At 34.0% G+C, this 27,212-nt stretch overlaps 2 protein-coding genes across 2 annotated transcripts; one reads left to right on the top strand and one right to left on the bottom strand.

Annotated features, from left to right (window-relative positions):
- Positions 1 to 2,347: 2,347 nt before the first annotated feature.
- On the bottom strand, positions 2,348 to 16,563 carry LOC125672923 (coiled-coil domain-containing protein 102A-like). Its single transcript, XM_048909130.2, has 8 exons — positions 16,416 to 16,563; positions 13,799 to 14,507; positions 13,553 to 13,661; positions 12,565 to 12,681; positions 8,848 to 9,057; positions 7,069 to 7,239; positions 5,679 to 5,782; positions 2,348 to 4,333 (listed from the first exon to the last, which is right to left on the bottom strand). Exons 2-8 carry the CDS (start codon positions 14,425 to 14,427, stop codon positions 4,225 to 4,227), a joined length of 1,449 nt encoding a protein of 482 aa, XP_048765087.2. The 5' UTR covers positions 14,428 to 14,507; positions 16,416 to 16,563; the 3' UTR covers positions 2,348 to 4,224.
- A 258-nt stretch (positions 16,564 to 16,821) lies between these two features.
- Positions 16,822 to 26,871, top strand: LOC125672931 (adenine phosphoribosyltransferase-like). The gene is made up of 4 exons (XM_048909141.2): positions 16,822 to 17,098; positions 19,887 to 20,124; positions 22,481 to 22,559; positions 26,270 to 26,871. Exons 1-4 carry the CDS (start codon positions 17,019 to 17,021, stop codon positions 26,404 to 26,406), a joined length of 534 nt encoding a protein of 177 aa, XP_048765098.1. The 5' UTR covers positions 16,822 to 17,018; the 3' UTR covers positions 26,407 to 26,871.
- The last annotated feature ends 341 nt before the right edge of the window (positions 26,872 to 27,212 follow it).

Below are 27,212 nucleotides of genomic sequence, written 5' to 3'. Positions count from 1 at the left end.
CTCCGAATGGCAAATATACAAGTACCATATAATTTTATCAACAAGTACCTAGGTTTACTTTTCAAATATACAATATACATTTTGCATATCTACTTTTAATAGGGGCTCATATCTGATATATAATTCACTGACCTTCCCCCTGAAACACAGACAGCGATACACCTGTAATACATTAGTAATTCACCTTTGGCTAGTGGGGGTGACAAAGGGCCAGCTGATTTTGACCGTCTATTAAATACTTATACCAATTTCTCTCTCATCCTGAATGGCAAATTATACTGAACTTGTTACAAGATACAGCAGTAGTTAGTGGCTTTGGGTGAATTTAAATCAAAGCAAGACATGTTTTTTTCCTTCAATTGCATCAGGTGAAAGCTTAACATGTGACAAAACCCAAAACCTCCCAGTAAACAACAGTGGTGGATCTAGGATGTCTTTTTTTGAAGTGGAGATAATCATGCAAGAATCAATAAAAAATTTGTTGCATCGTTTAAAGATCTTCTGAAGAACCACTGGGCTAATATCAATTAAACCTAATACAAATCATCCCTAGGAGAAGGGGATTCAAGTTTGTTCAAATATAGGGTCATGCCCCCTTTACAGGGGAGATAATTATGAAAAGGTGAAAATACGGTGGGTTATTTTAAAAGTCTGAAGAACCACATGCAGGGCTTCTTTTAATCAAACTTGGCACAAAGCATCTTTTGGTGAAGGGGATTCGAGTTTCTTCAAATGAAGGACCATGCTTCCTACAAAGGAGAGATAACCAAGAAAAGGCGAAAATAGGGTGGGGACCAGAAAAGGCGAAAATAGGGTGGGGACCAGAAAAGTTGAAAATAGGGTGGGGACCAGAAAAGTTGAAAATTTATATGAATGCTTCCCGATATAGTGCAGTTTTTTAAAAAAAAAGTTCATTCAAATTATGGCCCTCTGGGTTAGGGTGGGACCAATAATAGGGGATTGAAGTTTCCCCATGATGATATATATAGCTAGGATAAATTAAAAATAAAAGTCTTCTTCTCAAGAGCAACAGGCCCATGATTAATCATATCAATAAGCAAGTATTCCCAGGTATTGCATATTCAAGTTTGTTCAAACTGTGGTCCCTGGCAGTAAGGTGGGGTTATAATAGGGTATCAAAGTTTTTCATGGGAATATAGATACAAAAATCCTCTTTTCAATAACAGGGCCATCAATATTCATATTCATTCAGCAAACATCCTCGTGTAGTGTAGATTGAAGTATATTCAATAATCAAATCACGACCAGGGGGAGGGTGGTGGTGGTTAGGATGGGGCCATAATAGGGGATTAAAGTTTTATATAGAAAAAAGCTTCCTCTCAACAAAAAAGGACCACAATTAGTGACATGCAAGCATCCCCAGGTAGTGTAGATATAGGATGGGGCTACAATAGGTGAAAGTTTTATATATAAGGAAACATCTATTTGATACCATGACCCTATGGGGCTAAGTTGGGGCAACAATATAGGGTCAAAATTTCTCGCGTGAATAAAAATGCAAAAAATCTTTTAAAAATCACAATAGCTGAACAATAGCAAAGCCAAGGTGACTTATGCGAGTGATGTGGCCCATCAATCTAATTAAAATTAGATCCTTTGATCCGCTCACATATATTGATGTACATGAGCGGATCAAAGGATCTAATTTTAATTAGATTGGTGGCCCATTGTCCTCTTTGATCACAAAAAAGGTGTGTGCATGTGTGTGTGGCCCCCTCTACATTAATTCAAAATACACATACACACTAGATGAGTATTTTCAGTTTTGAAAATACATGAGGGCATAAAGTGCAGCACTCTATATCAGCATAATTCATGAAGCACAAATGCACTTCATGAAAAGTTCACTGGTGCAAAGCATTGCTGTTCATGCCCTAATGCATTCTTAAAATTCAAATTTACTTTCATTTCTTCTGGAATATTCCCAGCCATAAAAACAGCCATACTATACTTATCAAGATTCATACACACATCGTTTACATTCACGAGGAAATGGCTATCATTTCAACTGGTAAAGATATAAAAAGCAAAAACCTTGGAAATGTCAATATAAGGTTTGGGGGAGATTTAAAGACTTGTGGTGGTTTCCCACTCACTGCTGTATTTTAACGTGTCTCGTCAGTTCAGTTTAATTTGGCCCAGAAATATTACCAAGGTGAATTTTTTTTTGGTGACAGGATGAACATAGTAGGGGTGGAAATTGTTTGTGTAAATTATACGTTTGTAAGTAACCATCTTCAACAATCCACTAGATTTTTACACACCCTTTCAATTGCAGCAATGTTACATTTGTGTAACTATCTTGACATACAAGTAATCCCCAAGATTTTTCTCTTTTGAACAATGTTTATTTCAAATGCCTGCATTGTTGCCTAACATAGACTATGAAATTGAGTGATGACAATCATACTATATATACGAGTATTTCTTGTCAAAACTATTGTGTTTTTTCCCCTTCAAACTTGATTTATACATGTATGGTGCAAAACAACAAATACATCTGCCAGTTTAACTGTCATCATATAAATCATAATTAAAGTAACACCCCTACCAATACACTATCAATTTAGTTCAAGTGTATATCTGTCAACAGTTCGATTTTGAAATATATTTCCAAATGAAAATGTGGTCAATAAAAAAATTTAAAAAAAACAACAAAAAAAACCCAACTATATGTCTGAAAAGCAATATGAAATAAATAAATGTTTGGATGTATACAATTCAACAAACGTTTTGATTTTTCACTACTGATAAAAATCTTATTGCACATTTTTTTTTCAAAGGAAAACAATGGTAACTTCAAATACATGTTGCAATAAAAAAGAATCGATGAACTTGTGATTATGGTTGCAAAATGAGCATTAATGCAAAAGAGACGACGAAACTGACAGCTGTTAGTCATTGTACCCTTCAGTAAATAAAAAGTTCACATTGCAATTTCAAACTAATGATGCATATATTTAAAAATGATTTTTATGTATATTAAAAAATGATTTTTATGTATATTTGAAATGATTCTTATGTATATTTATAACGATTTTTATGATGCAAAAGTCAACGTTAAAAGAAATTTGGTATTGAATTGATAATTTTTCTCATCATTCAAATTTTTAGTCAGGAAAAACTAAATCTTTTAATCAACCCTTCGATTAATCTTGTTTTCAAAAAACAAAATCCAATTTTCAAAATATTTTTGTACAATGTACATTATAGGGTATATATAAAACTACTTTTCAGTTCAATTTAGAGAATGGATTAAATCTACAATTAATTTATCTATCCCTATATAAACTAAATTCTCTAGTAAACATGCAATTAAAACACATGTACAGTTACATTCACTGTATGCATGTATGATCAATATGATTTGCTTGTAATCAATAAATACATGAAACTCATGTTATTGAAATACACATCTTAACAGATCAGAGTTTGTCAGACTGATGCACATCATTAAACAATTACGTCATATACAATAAACATTGGGGGGGGGAAAGTGATATGAATTAACAAGATACAAAATAATATACCATAACTGCATGTGCATGTAAACTCTGATAATGAATAAAAAACTATATTAAATATCAATTCATATAACACACATTAAACTCATGATTAATACAAGTACACAAATAAAATAACCTGCTATTAAGCACAACCATACATAATTTTCAGCAGATATGTTGACAAGGATAGTGTTCTATAAAATATACCGTAATACAGTTGTAAAATCAATCTTTTAAAAAATATCCAAATGTCCTCATATATAACTTAAAGCACACAGAATGAGACAAAGTTATGTCAGATCATTACTCTGAAATAAACGTGAATGTGATAATGTATATAATCGAATGGTACAAAAATTGTACACACACAAAAGATCTTCTCTTTCAGAGCATGGAATGTCAATCAGGTTGGCACAGACTCAAATCAAATCAAAATCAGATCCTTTGATTCGCTCACCTAGTTCGTAACATACAACGTAAAATAAGTGAGAGGATCTAAGATTCTCATTTTAATATGAGATTGGCACATGCTTCACTTTTACAGCCAAGTATATTGATGGACACATTTCAAGTGCTTTGAGCACAGAAATTGAAAGTGAAAGCAGTTTAATTGACAACACTGAAACTTTTCAGTTTATAGTTCCTGTACCAATAGTCCTTAAATTCATGAGTGCACCGTAATCTTATGACTGTATCATCAGTAAACGTCGTCCTCGTCGCTGTCATTGTTTTCGGGATCTGCAGGATCTAGGGATCTCAGACTGGCAGTCATTACATTTAATCCAGTCTGACTGCTTCTCTTTAACCTGTAAAAGATCCAAACTCCATGTAGGGTAATTTTTCTTAAATTACAATATAAAATAAAAACATCAAATGAAATTGCCTTCCACACCATTAAAAGCAAATCATGAAGAAATTTGATTTAACATCCTTCACATCATGATATGCTGAAACAAAAATGATTTGGAGAAATCAAAAGTGCTTAAATAGTCCTTTCTAATGTTACAGTATGCACAAATATGTTGTTTATAATGATTTCTGATTTACTCCTGTCTATGTACCTCTCATTCACAGATCATAAACCTCTCAAGTATCACACTGCATACCTGTTCTGTGTGTGATTAAGCTGTTCTCTTGTGTGTGATTAAGCTGTTCTGTGTGTGATTAAGCTGTTCTGTGTATGGGATTAAGCTGTTCTGTGTGTGTGATTAAGCTGTTCTGTGTGTGTGATTAAGCTGTTCTGTGTGTGTGATTAAGCTGTTCTCTTGTGTGTGATTAAGCTGTTCTGTATGTGTGATTAAGCTGTTCTGTGTATGGGATTAAGCTGTTCTGTGTGTGTGATTAAGCTGTTCTGTGTGTGTGATTAAGCTGTTCTGTGTGTGTGATTAAGTTGTTCTCTTGTGTGTGATTAAGCTGTTCTGTGTGTGTGATTAAGCTGTTCTCTTGTGTGTGATTAAGCTGTTCTGTGTGTGATTAAGCTGTTCTGTTTTGGATTAAGCTGTTCTGTGTGTGATTAAGCTGTTCTGTATGGGATTAAGCTGTTCTGTATGTGTGATTAAGCTGTTCTCTGTGAGTGATTAAGCTGTTCTGTATGTGATTAAGCTGTTCTGTGGGTGTGATTAAGCTGTTCTGTGTGTGATTAAGCTGTTCTGTATGGGATTAAGCAGTTCTGTATGGGATTAAGCTGTTCTGTGTGTGTAATTAAGCTGTTCTGTGTGTGATTAAGCTGTTCTGTATGTGATTAAGCTGTTCTGTGTGTGATTAAGCTGTTCTGTATTGGATTAAGTTGTTCTGTATTGGATTAAGCTGTTCTGTGTGTGTGATTAAGCTGCTCTGTGTGTGATTAAGCTGTTCTGTGTGTGATTAAGCTGTTCTGTATGGGATTAAGCTGTTCTGTGTGTGTGATTAAGCTGCTCTGTGTGTGATTAAGCTGTTCTGTGTGTGGTTAAGCTGTTCTGTATGGGATTAAGCTGTTCTGTGTGTGTGATTAAGCTGTTATGTGTGTGATTAAGCTGTTCTGTTTTGGATTAAGCTGTTCTTTGTGTGATTAAGCTGTTCTGTGTGTGATTAAGCTGTTCTGTATGTGATTAAGCTGATCTGTATGTGATTAAGCTGTTCTCTGTGAGTGATTAAGCTGAACAGTGAACATACCTGCTTTGCGTGTGATTAAGCTGAACTTGTAAATTCTCAATCTGCTCCTGCAGCTCGTCATTTGTACGCTGTACTTTACGATAGAGATTTGCCTGGTTATCAGCCTGAAATACATCGACATTACTTGTGTATTTGTTGCATAAAATTTCTATTCTGAATTTTTTTGGGGGGCTGATCCTTTCTAAGATTGTTGTCTAAATGCCTTTAATGTTATAAAAGGAGAAAATTAAACAGATGTTAATATATGAAGGTAAGAAAATAAATTTTAGAATATGTAATATGTTTACACATGTATAATAAGCTAGTTGAGAGTGAAATCTACAATTTCTTTTAAAAAGATTTATTGTCAAAAAAATTTGATACGTGGCTTTAAATAGGGCTCACGGTGGGTGTGACCGGTCGACAGGGGATGCTTACTCCTCCTAGGCACCTGATCCCACCTCTGGTGTGTCCAGGGGTCCGTGTTTGCCCAACTATCTATTTTGTATTGCTTATAGGAGTTATGAGATTGATCACTGTTCGTCATCTTCACCTTGCATATATTCTTTGTACATCTGATTTTATTCTGAATAGCTACATTTTTATTAAGGGTGATGTTGAGTTTTAAAATATAACTAGATTTGGAACAATTTTTATCAAAATAATACACACTGCCCCCCCCCCCCCACCCCCACCCCCCCCCCCCCCCCCCCCCCTCACTCTAGATGCACATACTGAATCATTTTAACAGGATTTCAAAATATGTAAGACAGTGATTGTTCAATTCCCAGACATGTAAATGTATGGGTGGCTCTTGATGGCTCAAACTTTGATCTCTCACAGCTCTTACTCTTATGAGGTGAAATCCTGATCCTGATTTTTTTTCTCAATATAACTAAGCAAATTAAAGTTCTCGATCTCTCAAAGTGAAATTTGTGTCCCATAAAACACATTTCATTGCTTTTCACTCTAGATCTCTTAACGTAGCTGCAGCACAAACACACCATCAATCAAGCATATTTTTTTTTAATCCTACCTCTGTGCTTTGTAATCCTACTATAAATAAAATTTAACATTTCTTTTCACTTTGTTTTCATTCATAATAATTTTATTCACAAATAATGAAAGGGATTGGACAGCAGGAATAGCCTATTTCAGTCTTTTACCATTGTTTTCACTTCAGAATGAGGCAGTAATTTTGAGAAAATAATTTAGAGAAATGCCAATGACAAATCATAAAAAATTGTGCTTTCAGTAAAGCTACTGAAATTGAGACGGTTGTACTCTGTGTATTAGTGACTGAAACTTTGTTATTCATGAGAAATTTGTCTTGTGAATATTTGTACTTGTATGTCTATTTTAGTAAGAAAGAAAAAACACCACAAATAATACATAAACTTTATCTTTATACCTCATCCTCAGCATTTGCGAGATCTTTCTTCAGTTCCTCAATCCTGGTCCGGAGTTTTTTAACTTCCATTTCATACTGCTCTGCTCTTCGTCGAGAGTGATCAAGATCAGTCTGTCTTTCTTGGAAAGTCTTTTTCAATTTCGTGTGAGTATGACGGAGATCTATCAACTCCTAGATGGTTTTGTGGAAAAAATATTGGTATGCATATTTGTTTTGATACATCAATAATCATTTCTGTTTTAAATTCATCTTGGCAATTAAAATTGATATATCTTATATTATGAATCTGGGTAATTTTTGATTTGGAAGACATTCCTTTAAAAAAATCCCCAATACATAGTTCCAATCACATTTCTTGTTATGGAATACAAATGAGGATTCTCAATAAAATTTCTAGAGTTCTAATCCTTGCAAAGTAAAAGAGCTTTACTGGTTTCAAATCTTTATTCTCTTTCCCATCAATAATATGATGACATCCAAAAATTGAGAGAAATACAGTCGATTAAACTAGCAAGGTTTATCAGGAGGAAACTATAGTTTAAAAGTGTTAATTATGTTAATGATTTGTAAACTGTAGTCTATGACTGATAAACATACAATGTAGTTTTATCAAATATGAAACTATATTTTATGTTCGAAACTATATTTATGAAATGCAAAACTACATGTACATGTAGGTTTATTGAATGAATGTGTTAAGGTTGGTTTTTCTTAATGTCACTAATAAACAGTTAATCGTAGTTAAAAGTTTAGAGTTATAAAACTGTATTTATTAGATAAACCATATTCGTCATCTCTTAAAGTAGTGTACAATTTTAACATAATGTAAAATGATAATTTCAGTCTTAACTAATTAACACCCGTGAACCACAGTTTAGAGTTGTAAATTACTAAACTATAATTCACTATTAATTAAAGTTTTGTTCATCAAGTGTAGTTTAAACTTGTGAAACATAGATTATGGCACAATCCACTTGCCTCAGGGTTCACTACAGATTTCATTGCCTTAGAGATGTCACTACAGATTTCATTGCCTCAGATTTCACTACATATTTCATTGCCTCAGATTTCACTACATATTTCATTACCTCAGATTCTATTATAGATTTCATTGCCTCAGATTTCACTACATATTTTATTGACTGAGATTTCACTACAGATTTCATTGCCTCAGATGTCATTACAGATTTCATTGCCTCAGAGTTCACTACATATTTCATTGCCTCAGATTTCACTACAGATTTTATTGCCTCAGATGTCATTACAGATTTCATTGCCTCAGAGTTCACTACATATTTAATTGCCTCAGATTTCACTACAAATTTTATTGCCACAGGTTTCACTACAGATTCTATTGACTCAGATTTCACTACAGATTCTATTGACTCAGATTTCACTACAGATTTTATTGCCTCAGATTTCATTACAGATTTTATTGCCTCAGATTTCACTATATATTTTATTGACTGATATTTCACTACAGACTTTATTGCCTCAGGTTTCACTACAGATTCTATTGACTCAGATTTCACTACAGATTTTATTGCCTCAGATTTCATTACAGATTTTATTGCCTCAGATTTCACTATATATTTTATTGACTGATATTTCACTACAGACTTTATTGCCTCAGGTTTCACTACAGATTTTATTGTTTCAAGTTTCACTACAGATTTTATTGCCTCAGATTTCATTACAGATTTTATTGACTCAGATTTCATTGCCTCAGATTTCACTACAGATTTTCTTGCCTCAGATTTCACAACAGATGTTACTAACCTTTGCTTTTTCATTCAGTTCCTGCTGTAGGCCTCTCACATCCGAGTCCACCACTGCTGAGTTTTGCTGTTTTTTGCTTTCTAGCTGCTCTTCCAAGTCACGAATTTGTGCTCGACATTTTTTATTTTCTCTCTCCAAGGCCAGCTTCTCTGTCTCTAATCTCTCCCTTTTACCCCACTCATCAGCATTTTCCCTCTGGAGCCGCTCAAGCTACAAAGTTCCATCTCAGATTGTTTAATTCAATGTTTAATATCCATCTCTACTCAAAGCAGGTAAGAGACTAATATTCAACATACTATACGTGTACTCATATTACAGCAACTTCCAGTTTTCATAATTTTCCACTCAGAATTGTATATTAGGGAATTCTTGGCACAATCATGAATTAGTGTTATCAGTGTTTAAAATTTTAGCTTTGAAAAAAATAGGTATAGTACCTATAATGACATTAAAGTCATCAAAATATACTGGTAATTACCAGTAGGGCTGCAATGATGCACTGACCTCACGATGCGTATCATGATAATTTTAACAGAAATCATTTTATATATTCTGAGTCATTTTCGATAATAATCAAAGTCTTACAATATTCTTAAGAATCTGATTCAGTGGTCAATCAGTTTACATGCCTGTTCTGAGATATAATAATCTGTGGATGTCCCACACACCATCCCTTACCCAGGATGCCGATGACTGCATTTTCAAACATTCTCCTTAAATATAAACAGGGTAGTAACATCTAAAAGCTGGATTAAACTTTGCAAACATTTTGCCTCCTTAATGTCCAAAAGTGAAGAAGTTATTCATAGATATAATGCATTTTCAATATATGACCAACTTAGCCCCTACCTGGGACCTGAACCCTAAACCCAGAGGTTATGAATTTCACAATTTTGGTAGAGGATTGAGTACTCAGTATAAACGTGTAAAGAGTTTGCCTGGCCCTCCTTAATGAAGAAATTTTTGTAAGATATAAAAACTCAACTTTATGACAAATGGAATGACTTCAGCTTCTCCATTGTCAAATATTCCCTTATTAGTGTAGCAATATTCCTTTATCACCTGTATGTGGTGTTTAAATTGGCTGGAATTGGTATATAGTCATTCAAGGGAAGCCAAAAATGTACATAAGTTTATGACCGACACACAACTTCAGATGAAAACTGATAGCAGTAGGTCACCTGAGTGACTCAGGTGACCTAAAAATTCCATCAAAACATACACTAACACATTCGAAAGTGTTCTATTAAGAAAAATTTTGTCAAATATTCCAAACAACGAAATTGCCCAATATGCAATACTTTCTTTGTTTTCAGATTTCTCATTCAAAAGGGTTTTTTTTTTTTCATGTTGCCACTATGTAATAGTGATTGATACTTGAACACTCCTACGGTAAGTATACATTAATTAAAATATTTAGATACTACAAGATTGTTACGCGTAGCCGTGTACAGCCTCCAACTTCACAAAAAAGTTGAAGCACAAAAATCCTGTAACATTTGTAGAATCAAAATTGTGGTAAAATATGATTAACTACATATTAGTTATATCATATTATGACTAATAATCCTGCAAAATTTGAACAAAATCCATCAAGCTGTTTCTGAGGAGTTGAGTCAACAGAGTATTCCTATAGTGTACAGTACCCACAATGTTATTCTTGACATGATAAACGATAGAACACGATACACGTACGATAGGATAGGATACACGCACGATACGATAGGATACACGGTAAACCTGATAAATGCAAAACCTGATAAACGATCTTCACGATAAACGGAAAACCTGATAGAAATGTTGTAAATTTAGAAACAATTTACTAGACAGAACGAAATTTTGATATCTACAACATTATTACATTATGTTGATAATAATATTGAAAGATTTCAATATTCATTATATACCTAAAACATATAATTTCTTTATTCCACGGTCGCACTTTTTAAAAAATTCTATTTATGTTTTATTTACGCCATCATAGCTATAATCAGAAAACTAAAATATATACGGTATTGAATTCATTATATATCTATATAAATTTTCTCAGCCAATGATTCTAAAGCTTATATTGTCACCTTACGTTTAATACATGTATATATAGATTATACAGGGAATCAACTAAATGTGATATAATGTAGTGATATCATGCTTCAGTACCTCTCTTATTCTAATGTCTAATGTCTATTATCTTGAATATGAAATAAAAAGTAATATTTTGCGTGTAGCGAGGAGGGTTTATTTTGCATCAAGCTTGAAGATCACCGCTCATTCAACAACGATAGTTATTTTCATAACAACCGCTTTAAAAAAATTAACTGCACGACACCATATGCTCATACGTTAGATATTTCGACATTATGAGTGATAATTGATAGTCATAAGTAATTGGAACACATTTATTTGAATTAATATTTTGTTAACAAAAAACAAATAAACTATTAAAAACAACATAAACAAAACCCGGCTTGTTTTAAATTCGCAATTTTGAAACGCTTAAAAATGCTTGTGTTTAGTGTGTAAAAAATTCAAATAATCATCAAAACCAGCATAAATTTCCAGTATCTACACGTCCGACTATTGGTACATATGTACACGTACAAGTAAAACAAAAAACAACGCTGACAGCTGAATCATGCCCAGTCGAGCAGAATTTTGTGAGATGCAACACCCTTGCACCCTTTTAAAACTTAATCTTCAAAATGTGTGAAATACAATGTCCCTGAGAATGTTTGCAGTCAAAACACGGGTGGTACACAAAATCAGATATGAGGATGCGCACAAGTTCAGTAGTTGGTATATAAGTAGAATATAGGTGGGAAAAATATTGGAAGAAAAAGAACCATTATTAAAATATATGTAATAACCAATGTAATTTACTGATTTTCTCTTTCAAATCGGAACTTCCTATTTCTCTGTTAGTGTTAATTACAAATAATTCTTTCTAGACAAGGAAATGTTTGTGAACTCCAGATTATGGAGCTTTCAGATTTAATGCCCTCGGTTTGCTCAGCAAACCACTGCCTACTTTCCAGACTACTTTGAATGAAATTTTCACCCTCTCTCTGGACAGACAAATAACTCTTTTTCTGCCTTGAAATCGACAGCTTTATGTTCTCCTTCAAATATAGTGTCTTTCCTTGATTCCTAAAAATAGCTTCTTTAACAAAACGAATAAAGCTTTCAGAAGGTATCGTACTTTTTCATTAGATTTAATATACAATCCCGATAGTTTCCGAAGCTACATGATAAACGATTTTCACGATAAACGGAAAACCTGATACACGCAAAACACGATACACGATACACCAGATAAACACAAAACACGATAGAAAACGGAAAACCTGATACACGATAGGATAGGATACACGCACAATACGATAGGATACATGCACGATAGGAATGTCAAGAATAATGTTGCGGGTACTCTAGCATGTACAAATTCAACAAAGTCCCAAAGCTTCTGTAAAATTCGTCAAATCAAATGACGGCGCAAAATGATCAACTACATATGGTGACTAACAATCCTACAAAATTTGAACAAAATCTGTTTAGCGGTTTCAGAGGAGTTGCGTCCACAAAGTCAAGTGGGACGGACACACAGACCCAGTATTTCCATGTCCTCCGCATTGTGGTGGGGGACAATAAATCATACTTTGAGAAATAACTTCTTACAATGGTTAAATGTTTCTGCCAACCTCATTAAATCCACCTTACCTCCTTTCTGACTTCATTCAGTTTTCTGTCTACCATAGACTTATTATTCATTTCCTCATCAACATCTTTGATAAGGCGATCAATTTCTCCTCGGTGGTCCTCTTTTAGTTTAGCAATCTGTGAAATAATTTTCAATATCTTATAACATTTGATAAATCAATTTAAAAGGTATATCTATATCTACATGCATCAAATGGTAAACAAATAAGTTTAGCTTTTTAGGACCTCTATTGCTGCATCATACATATGAAACTAAAATCTTTGGCCATTCAGTTTCGGTTTCCATCTTATATACTGTGGATTCCTTATTTTACGTAAGTACATAATATCGTGAAATGCCTCCTGAATGTCAAATCGCATAAACATGAATTTGTAAATGGTCTATTCATCAAGAGTTTTAACATGTATTTTAACAACATAAAAATAAAGGCAAGTAGTTTTATTTTGCGAGTGACGCTTCTTGTGAAATTACGTGATAATAAATTCCCAGCGTATAATTAGAAACTCACAGTATGTGATAATTCCTAGCTGCAATAATGTAGCCCTCTCTGATTTTTTTATTTTGACGAAAACGTCAGAATAAAAAAAAATTGGACAGGGCTACATTATTGCAGCTAGATAATTCCTTGTGTATAATTAGAAACTTACAGTATGTGATAATTTCTTGTGTATATTTAGAAACTAACAGTATGTGATAATTCCTTGTGTATAATTAGAAACTTACAGTATGTGATAATTTCTTGTGTATAATTAGAAACTTACAGTATGTGATAATTCCTTGTGTATAATTAGAAACTTACAGTATGTGATAATTCCTTGTGTATAATTAGAAACTTACAGTATGAAATTCCTTGTGTATAATTAGAAACTTACAGTATGTGATAATTCCTTGTGTATAATTAGAAACTTACAGTATGTGATAAGTCCTTGTGTATAATTAGAAACTTACAGTATGTGATAATTCCTTGCATGCATATCTCTATCATACCTCAAGCAGCACATCCTGCTTTGATCTTTTGCTATCCTCATATTTCTGCTTCATGGCACCAAGGTCCATCTGCAGCTTTTCAATGGTCTTCATGAGTGATGTTTTGTCCCTGTTAAAATTTCAAAAGTCATCTTTGACTTCGGTAACTAAAAACACCACAAGTGCAAGAGTATTACTGCAATATGAGTTTTCAAGTGACACATTTGTACAAACTTTAATCTAAATAAACATTAGAACAACTCTCACCCCCTCTCAGCAAGAAGAGTTTTCTGTGCTTCATCAAGTTTCAGTTCAAACAGGGTCACTTTTTCCTCTACTATGCTTCCTTCCTCCTGATTCATATTCTCCATCTGCACACTGACTTCTTTTTCCTCAAAGTTCTTTTCACTTTCAGCAGATTTACTCTCTTTATTTTCCACTTCTTTTTTAACACCTTCTGTTGTCCCCCCTGGGTGTGCTTTCTTCAGTTTGGTATTTTCCGTTAGGATTTCTTGCTTTTCTCTGTTCAGAACGGTGCACTCTTTTACAAGCTGTTCCAGTTTAGCACGAAGTTGACGATTCTCCTCCCGGGCTTTGTTCCTCTCGTTCCTGACCTTGCTCCATTTTTCCCGCCAGTTTGCTGTGCAGTCTGACCACCACCTCATCGTTTTCTCCATTTGTGACACTCGACCTCTAGCTTCCTCTAGCTCACGCTGACGAATCTCGTCTCGGTCATCCCAGTCATTATCCATGCTGGACATCTGTGACACTGGGGTGTGACTGCCGTCTCTCATCAGAGAGGGAGAGGGTGCCATGGGGAGCTGGGGGGAAGCACCTGTTGCTCTGACATAGGACACATCTCCTTTAGAAGAACCAGATTTCATTTTCTGGCTCATAGTTTTGTATTTATTAAATTTCACAATGTCATTCTGCACATGATCTTGTCATATTATCTTCTACATCAAAGTAACATAATCTGTAAATTAAAACAAAAAAATATGAATACTTCCAAAATTTATATTAAAAAAAATAGTAGCAACATCAACTCTGAAATGCGGGTTGCATCAAAATATCATTATCAGCATTTAAAAAATCTGATTTTATTCATCATTTTTATATTCAGTTGCCAAGATATGACACCCTTCATTTCAGTAGGGGAAGGGGGTGGGTCGGTGTATACAATCAATATATATCTAGAAATAACTGAAGTTCTAGAATTTATAAAAGGCAGCAGTAAAGTATATGTTATTTTAATCAGGTCCCGTCCAAAGACTATTTCTACCTATGTAGCTACTTATAGCTACCTAGGTATTTAAACCTACTCCAGGTAGCTAATTTTACCTACTTTTTCCCTTTACTTGCATTTTGTGGCCAAACACAGGAACGGCACAATATGGTGTGTACCAAATTTCTTGATTCACTTACACTGACAATGAATACCACAAAAATATTGGACAAAAATGATTACTTTCTAGCCTTTCAAATTTGCATCATTAACTACACCCCGTTCCATTTTCTAGGAGCTTAGGATCAAAGCTATGTGATATGAAGTCTAGAATGTCTTACAAATCTGTATTAATTTTAAAGTTAACCTTCATGCATTTTTACATTATTTAATGGGGCAATTTTTCATGCATTTCCTCTGCATTCTCTACCCTCTTAAAGTATTCAAATTTACACTTCAAATTTGGCGGTGCACATGCAAAACATGATACATAAAACAACTGACCTGTTTTAAAGATGCGTCACAATTCTTATTCATTTATATTCTTAAAAACAGATAAAAGTAGGTAGAGGTAGCTACTTTAAGTAGGTTTAAATAAATTAATAGAGGGTGAAGCCCTCTCACGGCCCGAAGGGCCGTGAGAGCGGAGCTCTCCCTATAGGTAACACGTATATACATGTTTAAAAGGAAAATATAGGAAAATAATGAAAAATTAAACCATACCTATGGAACTTGAAAAGTTTGGTACTAATGGCGTCGATTCGAATACTATCGCGTGGACATGTATTTCTCCATTTTGAATCTCGTCTACCCTAGTTCACGTCGTTCTGAGATGTTACAAAAATTCGTAAAAGCATGTAAATCTTATTTTCTTAATCATATATAATCACTCCACCATTAACGCCATGTTTGCTGTTGTGGTTCAGACGCTGTTTGTAAATTTGCTAAAATACGACGCTGAATATGACGTCACAATGTACTGTTTACATCAGTTGCGTTATATTTCCCGCGTTCAATATATAGGCGGATCAAATCCTGCTAACTTCGGGTTGTTTTTGTTCTGTTTTGGATATAGATACTAATGCCAAATTTTTTTTGCTTCGCCCTCAAATACGGTCACGCCGTAAAACATATTAGCTACATAGGTAAGAGTCTTTGGACTACATACATGAATATGGCAAGAAATCAGAGCAGTTTCCCCTGCTGGAAATTATTTTAAGCTCTCGGTCCAGGAGGCCACAAGCTTGATACATGTTAATGTTAAGTGGGTCATTCACTGTAAAAAAAAAAAAAAAAAAGGTGGGAAATGTAAAATTTTCATTGACCATCCTTTCCCTCAATGAATGTGTGGTGTGAATCATTTGTTTTATGATGTCAGAATGGTTGGTCTGTTGAATAATTGAATCAAGATATCGTAATATTTCAGACTCCATGTACATCATCTACTGCAGTATTGGAGCAAGTTTATCAATTAAGGAATTCAGCGTCCTGGACGAACTCATGCATAAATTGTGTTCTTTATCAAGAATATAAAACAAAGAATGCGCAATTAGGCCAGGCCAGAGGATGAATGCAGTCTTGATACAACTGCGACGTATTACAAAAAGTTCAAGAATCCTTGTAAATTAAAAAAAAAACACTTTAAAATCTAATAAATACCTTCCCAGGACTAGACAGGAGTGTCTCTTTCAGTCTTTGGTCACTTTTTCTACTTTAATTGTTTTGACATCAGTGTAGAATTACAACATGATTTAAGTCATTGAATTTCATTGCTAGAAACATTGTTCTGAGTTAGATTTCTTCAGAGGTGGCGATGCAAATCGCTTCCCAACTATAAATATCCAATGCTATACAATAAGAATTATTGTAAATCATTACGACGGGAAAGATTTTCATGGTGCTTAAGGAATATTTAATCATAGATAACGATAACCTAATAAATTTAAAAGTGACTTTAAAATTCATATTGTAAAGGATAATCGTAAAATATAAAGGGGAAAAAAACTGTAAATTTCGTACAAACAATCAATGATTTCCGTGTTGCTTATTTAGAATGTAGACTTCTATTCTCCCCCAACGAAATTGTTTTATCTTATCATGTCTTAATCATAAATTCGTCACTAGCGAAAAAAGTTCATATGATATCGATGTGACCGCGGACTGTAATGTCCCCAATGGAACCTTGTACTTATAAGACCTAGTTTGGATTATCTAGGACGCGTCGCATTGCATCCTTGTTTGCGAGCTCTCACGTCTACAAATATGACAGACAGCAGGATTTCGAAAGTGAAATCTCTTATTAAAGGCCATCCCGATTTTCCAAAGCCAGGAATTTTATTTCAGTAAGATATATCAAAAATACATATTTTTTCGATTCTGGCAGAGTGGATAAAGCTATGGCGGACCATTTTGGTCATAAATTAAGATTTTTCATTGAATGTGTAATTCACTACAAGTTATTAGAGAACGTTCTTCATTGTATCAAACTACATGTTTATCTAATATAATTATTTATTGTGAATGAATACTGATGTATTCCAATCAAGGGCCTGTGGAGGACAGGGAGACATATTATATTAACACAATAGTTCATTACACATATACCATAAGCAAAAAATGTTACATGATGTGATGTTCAATTAAGCCCTCTAATCACCAATTTAATATACAAATTTTGAGATGTACATATTATGTTCGAATGATTTTCCTTTAAAGAACGCTTGTACAGTTGTACTCTTAAGTAAGGCATGAAAGAAATTGGTTAATTAAGGGAAAGGCAACCCAAAAGATTTTTACATGATAAATGATAGGATTAATCATATGATAAAGATTTGTCATACAATTCTCTTGATATATGGCCTAGATAAGCTTCAGTACTAATTTGAAAACATAAAAAATTGAAATTCCCGCGATCTATAGAGGCTGCCATGATGTGTATAACTCTTTTGTATTCAAGACCACAAAAATCAATAATTTTGATGTCACACCGTCTGTTCCGGTTTTGATGAGATTCTAAGATCATCCTCAGGTGCTTGGGTACAGCACACACACACCCCTCCCCCTCCGAATAAGCTACATGAGTTGATTTAATTATTTTTTTCTTGAAAATATTTCTAATGCATGTCAACAACGTCTTGCATACCCATAAAGTCCAAAATAAGCCCTTTAAAAAAATACCCCCACTGTGAGATCATCAAAGATGTGCATGTGGTAGATCTTACGAATAAATAGGTTGATGCCTTCCTGGCAAGCAGTTAATTGCACTAATGCGAAGGGGAGATGTGAAAAAAAGTTTGGTTTTTTTCTCTCGAAATTTCCAACTCAACCAAGTCATTTGAAAAGAAAAGACTACGTAAACTGGATCCATCATTTACATAATGACAAATTGAGGTTCAAGACATTTGTATGAAGAACGTTTACTGTCTGCGACTTGACCGAACGTCTTCTTTTCTCAATTTCTTCTTGGGAAAGAACAGGCTCAAATCTATACGGCTCCAAACTTAACTGTTCGTGACTTGTCATGTTTACAGTGCTGCTGATGAAATAGACCGGAATAGATGGTGTGACGTCATAAATTAAACTTCAATGGCCACTCTCTTAGCGGTGGGTAATTTAAAATACATGATAGATTAATATTGATTTAATTGTTAAGCAAGGATTTTTGTTGTTAAAGACTGTCAATTATGATATCAGTAAGTAATACTTTATTCATAAAAGCAAATATGTGGTTAGGGTTGCCTTTCCCTTTAATACACGCAGGTTGGGACACATGCCTATCACTGTAAGTAAATGTACACAGTTTCTCATATTCAGTTTTATCACCTGAATTCAAATTATATATAAACCAAGTAAGTATAAATGAATATTCGGGAGTAAATGAACACATGAAATTCTTATCATTTCTTGTTAAATATTTTGTTGCTCATGACATACCATATCTAAAATTTTACATACAAATAGTTGTTTATATATATTCTTTTAATGTTACTTGGTAAAACATCGCTTTATAACCAGGAGGTCGTGATATTGAGCCCCATTTGTGCCATGACTGCACGTCAAACCTAAGACGTAAACATACGTAGTTGTTGCTGTTTCGCCAAATGCTTGGCATTTAGAAGTGTCAGTATCATGGGTCTTTTGGATATGACCTTAAAAACGGAAGTCCCATGTCGCAGCAGGTATTGACATTTATAGACTTCAAGTGCTTTGCTATTATAAGATCAAAATTTGTGATACTTGATCACCTCATCTCAATACGAGTGAAAAATTCTTGAAGGGGCATTAAAAACAAAAAATCTTTTAATATCCAATTGGGGGTTATGATTTTCATTCATACATAACAACTCAACTTTTGAAAAAGGGGATAACTTCAGCTTTTCCATCATCAACTTAATCCAACATTTATGTAACAATATTCCATTATCACCTGCTAGCGGTGTTTATGTCTCTCAACTGACTGGATATGTAAAAGCATGTTCAGCATATGATTAAGATGTTGATGTTACAGAGGTTTTAACATACAACAAATGTATTGTTTAAAGTCAGTATTTCACAAATTCTATGGTTGTAATGATCTAATTTGTAAATACCAGTAGGTTGAATGCTGTCTAATAGCAATTGTTTGGCCATTTGTTACATACTGGTTTTGACTACCGATAACTCCGTTAACCTGATGAAGATGTAGGTCTCAAGGCGGGTATGATTGGTGAACAAGGGATGCTTACTCCTCCTAGGCACCTAATCCCACCTCTGGTTGTCCATGGGTCCTTGCTTGCGCTACTCTTAATTTTGTATTCTTGTATGATTTATGAAATTGATCAATATTTGTTATCTCTTTCATAGCTTTGGTTGCTTTTATAAATCTGATCACAGATTTTTGTTCAGGGATTGATTAATGTGCTTGGCTGATTGAAATTCACAAGTATATTTGATTGCAGCAACTGTCAACAAGCATCAATAAAAGGCAAACATGCATGTACATTTTAATCATACATGTACCACAGTTGAATTTGTAGAGATGACAATTAATTAAGAAGTAATTAACACTTAAACCCAGGAGGACAATATAAATATAGGTGATACTTTTTTGTGAATTATATTTATGACACTCTTGCCACTATATTTCTTTAGGGACATTTTTCCAGTTTTGAGAAATCCTGATGTATTCAAAGATCTTATGGATGCGTTGTTTGAACACATAAAGGAAAAAGCCCCTGGTGTACAGATAATAATCGGCTTGGAAGCGAGAGGATTTCTGTTCGGACCCATTCTCGCTCAAAGACTAAACTGCAGCTTTGTTCCCGTGCGGAAGAAAGGAAAATTGCCAGGGGAGACAGAAACTGTGGAATATTCACTGGAATATGGAACGGTAATCAAGTCTGCGATTACTAGATATGTTCTTTGTTTTATTGTGCACAGTGAATGTTTGACATATTTCATGACTTGTCATAAAGAACAGATGTTTGTAAGTGTAACTCTTTATACAATATGTCTGCAGACACAAATTTAGCGATTTTCCCATAAAAATTGGTAAATATACTTACCAGTAGCAAGAGTTAATTTTAGTGACTTTATAATTCCAGGAAAGATAACTATTGCCTCCGAGATGGAAATTTTTTTAACGATATTCAATTTCAGTGATCTCAGCTCTCTCGCTAATGATGACAATATTAAATCCTTGGCATGCTAAAAATTCTGCTTATACGATATAGCACACTGTGTTTAATTTTTAGGTCACCTGATGCTGGGTCACTTAGGTGATGGTCAGACCTGTCTCACAGTTCATCATGCATTAATTAACAATTGCACACTTTTAACTTCTTAATTGATAACTCCTTAACCAATTCTTTTCAAATTGATGTAAAGCCCCTTTGGGGTTAGAGGAATAGAAATTGTAAATTTCATGACCTTTCGCAATTTAGAAGCCATCAGAGCAGGGTAAAAATTGCCAAAATTTGAAAATTATTAAAACTCCTCTCTAGTTCCATGCATCTGAAAGGAAACTGAATAGTGAATTCATAGTTATATATGCAGAGCACGAAGTCCTTTTATCAATATTGTAAGTTTTATAACCCCTGGAGCAGGGATTCAGCCGTTTGGTAGGACGTTTAGTGTTAATGTCTGCAATGTTTTAAACTCTTGTTCCTAGACTTTTCTTTGACACCAAAAAAAAACCTGACTGCAGAAAGATCAGCGAGCATTTTGCCTAAATTATAAATTTCTAGGCTAGTTCAGACTTCAGGGCAAGGCCAAATTTGTCATTTAATATCATTTAGGGTCTTAAATCTGTGGGGCCATTTTCAACGTATGATCACTTCCTGTTCAAAAATCTTTGGGGCATAAAACACATGCAACAAGAATGTCCCTATTTACTGTAAATAATATCCTGCTTACAGTCATCATAAACACAGCCCCACACCATTACTGATCCACCATCAAAAGAAATCATCTCAAACAACATTTTATTCAGCATACATGTACATAATATGCAGTTCTAGGTTGCCGCCATACATGAATTCGTCCATCTGTGGTATGTAGCAAAAATTTACTTTTGTCCGACCAAAAGACCTTCCTCCAAAGAGGCTAGGTTCCAACATTGATGATCAGCAAGACAGATATATGTGTGATGCTTTGTGGTTGGGTTGGTTGGATGTATATTGTTTAATGTTCCGCTCGAAAAATTTTAACTCGTGTATGGAGACGTCACCATTGCTGTTGAAGGGCTGCAAAATTTAGGCCTATGCTCGGCACTTACAGCTAGCCTTTGAGCAAAGATGGATCTTTATCATGTCACACCTGCTGTGACATGGGGCCTTGGTTTCTGCAGTTTTATCAAAAGGACCACCCCATCTAGTAACCTCTTACAACAAGTAAGGGAGTACTGAGGACCTATTCTAACCCGGATCCCCACGGGAGTGGTTTGGTGTAAGCAAAAGTTTCTTTATGGGTTATCTTGCATGATGACCAAATGACTTCATTCGATTCAATGATTCCATACTATTCTTGTTGAAAGCAAATACAGAAAGTCTTAAAAATTTAATGGGATATCCTATGTCCTCAAGCTACATTTATCAAATGTTCAGGAATGGTATCTCGCATAAAGATCAGAGTACCAACAGGCTAATTGAAGGTCACATAAAAGGCCAAGGACAATGGAAGGGACTATTTAAAATCCTTTACCTGCAAGGCTAATTGTATTTATTTCTCAATCTTACAGGTTATTAAGATCTGTCTCTTTACCTCCCTACCACAGGCACTTGTTTCTGTAGATAAGTTATGACGTTGGTTATACTAATAATATTATATACAGACATCTTTATAGACACATTAATATCATCATCTAACAATTGTACATGTGTGTTAGAATAGTGTCACTCCACAGATTTCTTCATCTTTAGCTAAAGTGAAAACCAAATGGCTCTTCAATTTTTTTTTTACAGCTGCATGTGTAAAATCCACTTTAATATGATGTTAAACACATTACAAAACACAAACACTATAGCAGAAATTCTATACATTGGGCATGTAACAGTCATTATACATGTATTTTATAAGAGTAGTATAGTCATTCTGGCAATCTGAATTTTATCCATGAAATATTCACTGTGCTTTGAATATGATACAATACAGCCACTCAGTGAAACTTGTATAGGTAATCAATGCTATTCATTATTCTGATCAAAAGATTACTCATTGTTAATGTGCTGGGTTTTGTTTTTCTGTAGGACGTTTTCGAGGTTCAGAGGGAAGCCTTTAAGCCTGGACAATCTGTCGTCATTATTGATGATCTTCTCGCCACAGGGGGTGAGTTCTTAATAGTTTAATTCCTCCAAAACATACAGAAAATATATCTAATTGACATATTATCAATTACTGTTGAACTTCGGTATTTCAAACACCAATAGCTTGAATACCATGGATATGTCGAAGTGATTCGGAAGTCTGAACCACTTATTCTTTAAGTATTTTACCCTCGATATTTGAGATCTTCAGATATTTAGAAGTTTTTTCTCAGTCCCATTGAGTCCTCCTGTATTTGAATTCATCTACATGGACAAATAATTTTAGCAAACTTTTTGGATGGAAATTTGTTGAGTATCCATTTGTTGATTTCTTTCTAAGAAATACTTAATTTCTACGAAACTTGACTCAATGTAAAGGGAATTCAAATTTTCAAGTGACTTAGGGCAATGCACCATGACATGGGGAATAATTGGAAGTATACTGAAAATAGGATAGATGGGGTTATTAAAAATCTTTTAAACAGCTACTAAGTCAGATGTGACAAACGTATGTGAGAGTCCTTAACCATGTAGTGTACAGTAGATGATCATATTCTCACCAGTGTAAGATCGACTTTACCCATGTGCAACAGCCATGTGAGATTTTTCTGTCTCGCACCGCTGCTAGTACGTCATTTGATTGTGATGTCATATTTTCTATGATTTACAATTGCATGGTGAAGATTACGTTACATGGTGAAGTAAAAATATTTTGCATTGTTATTTTTAAATTTTAATGTAGGATAGCTTTCTGGTGGACAACCTTTTTTTTTAGTTTACACTTTTAGTATAAACCATTTTCGCGTATACTCTTTCTGCCTATCTAATTAGTATTTACATCAAAGTTCAAATGAAGATTTTGATAATTTAGAATTTTCTCAAAGTTCCTAAATTTATGCACTAAACTGTAGGTAAAATGTGAAAAAAATAATCCTTCAAAAATTATTTACTCATGTGGGATAGGGAAATTCAGCCTCTGGAACAATTTGATTCGTTGTCTAGGACTTGACATATAGTGGCATTAGCCTCGTCCTAGACTGCAAATTTTGTCCCCTCGTGGAGTTTCCTTATCCCACACTCCTACTAATGAAGGATTCTATTAGTCTCGGGAGTCACAATGGAGCCAAAATAGGGATCAAACTTAGAAATGTAGTGAAAAGGCTTTTTATATGCCTGTCATTAGATGAAACGTATTATGGTACAGCAATGTCTGTCCGTACAGAGTTTTCTGTTTCTATTTTCATTTCTCTGTCACATATCAAGCTGAAACTTGCAATGTAGCTTTTTTGTGGATCACTCTAGACTCTAGATCATGTTGCAATTTTGATCCATTTTGACCGCTCTTGCTGGAGTTTTGCCCCTTTATTTGAAAGAAGTAGGTACAGTTTCTAAAGTCTTCTGGCCCACAATATCAATGATTTCACTTGGAGCTCAAACCCTGACGTTCAAATAAGGAATAGATTAGCAAACCCAAAATTTGCTCAGTTTGATCAACAAAATGATTCGTGTCATATGACGAGAGCTTGAAGTTGGCATAAAATTGCAAAAATGCCATTTCCTATGAAAATATCCACAAATTCAGGTGGTTTTCCTTTCAGAAAACATACAGCGCATGCATCGAGCATATTCATATTCAAGCATGTTATTCATCTTAAATAATGCACAATATATATCATTTTCATTTTGCTCGACAAATGCGCACATCTTTTCCTAAGCAATAATCTGTATGACATTTGACAGTTTTCAGGCTTATTTTGAGAAAAAGGCGGGAAATGTCTTATTTATGATGTCATAATGCTATCCAATTAGGAATATCATTCTGATTTTGTTGATATAGTATACCTGGCATATATTTTACTTTCTTAAAATGCTGATCAAGGTTAATTTCAGACACATTTTATAGGGACAAAATTTTTGGGCCTTTTTATGTATACAATCGGTTCTTTAATGTTATATGGGGTGTATATGATTTGTCCATCTAACTCCACTCACAGTTTTCAAGTGAAGACTTTCTTATTTTACAGAGTGATTGTAAGGGTATATTGAAGATGTGTATGTTGCAAGGATTTTGATTTTCTTCAATTTTTGAGAAAATTAAACATTGTTAAACTTTGTCAGTTTTGAGGAAACATTACAAATTTAGTGATTACTTGGTTTAAGTCCATTTACCAGAAACTCCTCCCACAGTTTTAAAGCTAAAGTCTTGGTAAAAAACTTGAAAATGTGCATATTGCAAGGATTTTAAGTCTCAGAGTCAACAATTTTCTTTGATATTTGAAGAAATTACAAATTGTTGAATTTCAAATATTTTAGGGAAATATTTTACAAAAAGAAATCTTCGTTTGTCTATCTACTTAATGTGCCTTCTGTCACAATTTTTAAGTTAGACCAGTCTGACATTTTATTAATACGGTGCAAAAGAAAGTACGTCACAGCTTGATGATGGCGGATATACTACTTTTGAGTAAAGTACTACAACTCCTGGCCTAAGAAAACTACAATACTACCCTAGTGACCCATTACTGTGGGGGGCATATTGTGACAGTACCATTTACATGTATTATACAAATTGGGTCCATACAATATACAGCAAGTATTGCATTGTAATGTAGATTCACTTGTTCAAATCTTGACACCCAGGCTACCTACAGGATGTGGACTGCTCTTATTATATTTGAAATTAAAAAATTATTGTGAATTATAAGTAGTTATACTGTGGAATGTTCAAATCTGTTTGTTTTGCCTGATTTTTATGACCCCGGCCGCCACAAAGAGGTCAGGGCATATAGTTTTACCCTAATGTCTGTCCTTCCCCAGACACCCAGTTTTCTGGACCTTTTCTACATGCCTTGAGTATTGATTTTATTTTTTTGTATGCAGGTGTATATTGATGAGTTAGAGACTGAGTCTTAGCTAGTTTTATTGTTCTGGTTCGTTGAATTTTGATGGAACTGTGCCCTTTCAACTTAGAAAAATTACTGTTATGACCAGTTTTCCAGACTTTTTTAAAAATGCCTCGAGATATTGAACTGATTTTTTGCATGTAGATGTATATATTGATGAGTTACAGATCAATTCTAAGTTTTGTTCCTGTTTATTGATTTTTTGTGGAGTTGTGCCCCTTTAACACAGAAAAATTAATGCAATTTATGGTTGTTAAAACATATAAAGAATTGTTGTTGAGTTTTTCATTGTACTAAATGCATGTAACATAAAATCAGAATATGTAACTACATTGAATGCTACACTTTGATGGATTCTCTACATTTTATTTTACTGCATGTGGGGGTATTTGTTCGTGCCACCACATCTAATTTTTACCATAAATTTTGAAGATTTTATCCCAAATTTTGTTGATAGTTTCAAGTTTCTAATTTGCCCTGCAGGGGGTATTAGTTCCATTAGGACAGTTCTAGTTTTAAATACCGAGAAGAGGATTCTGGTCTAAATGATTGTCCTGAAATTAGTAGTTACCTGTACTTTTGAATGTTCAAATCTGTTTAGAATTTCAAAAGGTCTTTGTTTCATTGCATTAATTAATTGGCCAATTTCTTTTACCATAAGTTTTTTAAAATTTTATCCCAAATTCTATGGAAATAGTGTAAAAAATAAATAAAGGTTTTTCTTATCTACTGACAATTTTAATTAAATTGACTATGTATCTTTTTTCAGGGGTTTCATTAAACTGTTCAAAAGGAAAATTTGATCTTGTTACGATTTTCTACATTGTAGGAACGATGAAGGCAGCCTGCGATCTGATGGAGAAAGTCGGTGCCAATGTAATACACTGTCTGACAGTTATAGAACTCGCAGATTTAAAAGGACGGGATAAATTGTCCAAGCCATTCTCATCTCTTATTACATACTAGCAGCAACTGTTTAACGTGTCAGAATCGAAAACATGACATTTCTGTATTCTTTCCTTATATTATTGGGCAGGGATTTTTAGATACTGGTATAGATCTACATGTTTTATACCAACAAAGCATACAGTAGTGCCTTTGTGGTTTAAAAAGATAATACTATATATGTACATGTATTTCAGATAAAAGTTCCCAACTTAGAACAAGTCAATCTGACTAATGTACAGACCTATATTATTATATATATATAATAATATAGGTCTGTACTTTAGTCAGATTGAGAACAAGTCATTTTAAAACTATCATCGTCATATGCACAATCATGTTATTAAAAATGTATTCAATATACATGCAAGAAATGAGACATTTTCCCCCCTTTTTAAACAAATTGTTACGATAGCTATTTCCTCATGAATGCATTGCTGTTGTAAACAATGAGTATATAATAGTAAATATGGGTAAATATACATATAGTACGTCTCTTTTATCGATAACGGCAGAGAATTCCGACAGAAATGAAATATAAGAAACAGTCTTCATTTTTGAAAATACATGCGAATGCGTTTCATGAAAATTATGCCAGCATGAGGCATCACAGTTGATACTCTAATCGTCTAATGTATTTTCAACTATGGACAGCTAAGGGTGACATTATTTGTCCTCCCCCCCTCACTCAATTAATATTAAGCTTTAAAATTTAATAACCTTGACCTGCAAGATTCATCTTCACCCATGTCCAAAATATAGGGCAATATGCAAGATTTATGAAAAGTTTCATCAAAATCTATTGAACAAATGAAAAGATCCATGTG

Source organism: Ostrea edulis, chromosome 1 (assembly GCF_947568905.1).
Source record: "Ostrea edulis chromosome 1, xbOstEdul1.1, whole genome shotgun sequence".
Taxonomy (NCBI): domain Eukaryota; kingdom Metazoa; phylum Mollusca; class Bivalvia; order Ostreida; family Ostreidae; genus Ostrea; species Ostrea edulis.
Note: the sequence above shows the minus strand (reverse complement) of the source record. Positions and strands in the feature narration are given on the sequence as shown.

Excerpts from the sequence above, each read along its gene's own strand:
- LOC125672923 (XM_048909130.2), bottom strand. The coding sequence starts at position 14,427 with ATGAGCCAGAAAATGAAATCTGGTTCTTCTAAAGGAGATGTGTCCTAT. Across the intron at positions 7,240-8,847 it reads AACTGAATGAAAAAGCAAAG|GAGTTGATAGATCTCCGTCA; the intron begins GTTAGTAACATC and ends AAAACCATCTAG. Across the intron at positions 5,783-7,068 it reads TCGCAAATGCTGAGGATGAG|GCTGATAACCAGGCAAATCT; the intron begins GTATAAAGATAA and ends GATGTATTTCAG.
- LOC125672931 (XM_048909141.2), top strand. The coding sequence starts at position 17,019 with ATGACAGACAGCAGGATTTCGAAAGTGAAATCTCTTATTAAAGGCCAT. Across the intron at positions 17,099-19,886 it reads AAGCCAGGAATTTTATTTCA|GGACATTTTTCCAGTTTTGA; the intron begins GTAAGATATATC and ends ATATTTCTTTAG. Across the intron at positions 22,560-26,269 it reads TGATCTTCTCGCCACAGGGG|GAACGATGAAGGCAGCCTGC; the intron begins GTGAGTTCTTAA and ends TCTACATTGTAG.